The 1,848-nt window shown below is 44.1% G+C and overlaps 1 protein-coding gene across 5 annotated transcripts in view; it reads left to right on the forward strand.

The window, feature by feature from the left end:
- Positions 1-1,848, forward strand: part of LEF1 (lymphoid enhancer-binding factor 1) — a 119,841-nt gene that overhangs the window by 82,589 nt on the left and 35,404 nt on the right. For all 5 annotated transcript variants that reach the window (XM_012655121.1, XM_012655120.1, XM_012655122.1 and 2 more), the window contains exon 4: positions 1,364-1,496. In XM_012655121.1, coding sequence (XP_012510575.1) covers positions 1,364-1,496 — 133 coding nt within the window. The remainder of the gene's footprint in view (positions 1-1,363; positions 1,497-1,848) is intronic.

A 1,848-nucleotide genomic window follows, 5' to 3' on the forward strand; every position in this document is an offset into this window, starting at 1 on the left:
TTTACATGCATATAATTGTGTTGAGTTGCCTTTCTTTTTTGGGGGCAGGGTTATGGAGTCTCTTTAAAATGATCCCCCTAGAGAAGTTGGTTAATGGGTATAAAAATGCAGTTAGCTGGAAGGAATAAGATCTGGTAATTTGCTAGTACAGTAGGGGAATCAGAGTTAACAGTAATTTGTTGTGTATTTCAAAATAGAAGAGAGGAGAGAAGATTCGTAATGTTCTCAAGACAAAGAAGAGACCAATGTTTGAGGTGATGGCTATCCCCGTTATCCTGATTTGGTCATTACGTATTGTATGTATGTCTCCAAATATCACATGTACCCCAAAATATGTACACCTATGTCAGTAATAAACAAAGTGATCCCCCTAATTTAGGCTGAACCTGCCCGAGTCTTGCTTACATTACTCATTTACTTACATTTACTAGTAAGCGCTTTCTTGGGGGAGTAAAAAATGACTTCAGCTTTGTCTGCAATCGGAATGATCACGGATTTCAAATTGATGAAGTCCAAGTAGGTAACCTGAACTTGTAAAAAGTGTTGTTATATAGTTTTGGACTTCCAAATTATTAATAAATAATAAAATTTGTTTGTAAACAGATTGTAAGATATATAAAGTATGTTAAAATGCATAATGTTAATAATTAACACTTGAAAGCACTGTTTCATATTATGCACTTAAACCCAAGATCGGAAATTCCCTTTTGTCAGTGAATACTTCTGGAAACCAGAGAAGCAGAAGATGGGCTGGCCGGGGCTCAAGCATAGTGGACGGTCAGGGTTGACGGGCAGAGCGACGGAGTGTGAAAAAAATGATAACGATTCTCAGAGATGTCCAACTGTAGAATTACAGATTCTACAAACTGAGGGGGTATCTCAGTGCCCCAAATTTATGTGTATTGGGTTGTTTGAAAATTTGCCCTTCAGATTGGCAGAGTTTATTAATTTATTTGTTCACTGGACAATTTTTTATCGAGTGCCTTTCTTTGTGTGCCAGACACACGTCATGAATTAAAAGCTTATAAAGCATTACTGAATTTTATTCCGGTAACTCTTTATCAAGCTTAACCTGAGGAGATCACCAAAAAGGGATCGTGGCTCTGTATGTACAGAGATTCCCGTCACACGGAGTAATGGCGAGCAGATAACTGACGGTCTCTGGGGGGATGTTCACGGGCTTGGCGGGTGTCCACCACGGGAAAATCCTGAAGATCTAAATGAGACGATTTCGTCACCCAGGGTGGGAGACGATTCTTGGGTTGTGCTGACAACTGCTTACTGCTCTCGTGTGAGTTTTTCCTAGAGAGGAGGTAGGAGCTGGGCGTCCACGCTAACTGTCGACCTCTCGGTTCCTCCGCAGTCCAACAAAGTGCCGGTGGTGCAGCCTTCCCACGCGGTCCATCCTCTCACGCCCCTCATCACCTACAGCGACGAGCACTTTTCTCCAGGATCACACCCGTCTCACATCCCGTCAGATGTCAACTCCAAGCAAGGTGAGAGCCCCCGCCCGCCCAGCCCGGTTCCATCCGTCTGAGCCACCTTCGCTCCGCGTCACTGGGCGGATCCGAGCACATTCGTAGAAGACAAGTGTACCCCATTTGATAGCGAGGCTTTAGAAACCCACAGGAGTTTGTTACTCTTATTTTTCAAGATTAAAAAGCAGAAGAAAGGCCGGGCGCGGTGGCTCACGCCTGTCATCCCAGCACTCTGGGAGGCCGAGGCGGGAGGATCGCTTGAGGTCAGGAGTTTGAGACCAGCCTGAGCAAGAGCGAGACCCCGTCTCTACTAAAAATAGAAAGAAAGTAGCTGGACAACTAAAAAATATATAGAAAAATCAGCCAGGCA

This window comes from Propithecus coquereli, unplaced genomic scaffold, assembly GCF_000956105.1.
Source record: "Propithecus coquereli isolate 6110/MARCELLA unplaced genomic scaffold, Pcoq_1.0 Scaffold46, whole genome shotgun sequence".
NCBI lineage: Eukaryota > Metazoa > Chordata > Mammalia > Primates > Indriidae > Propithecus > Propithecus coquereli.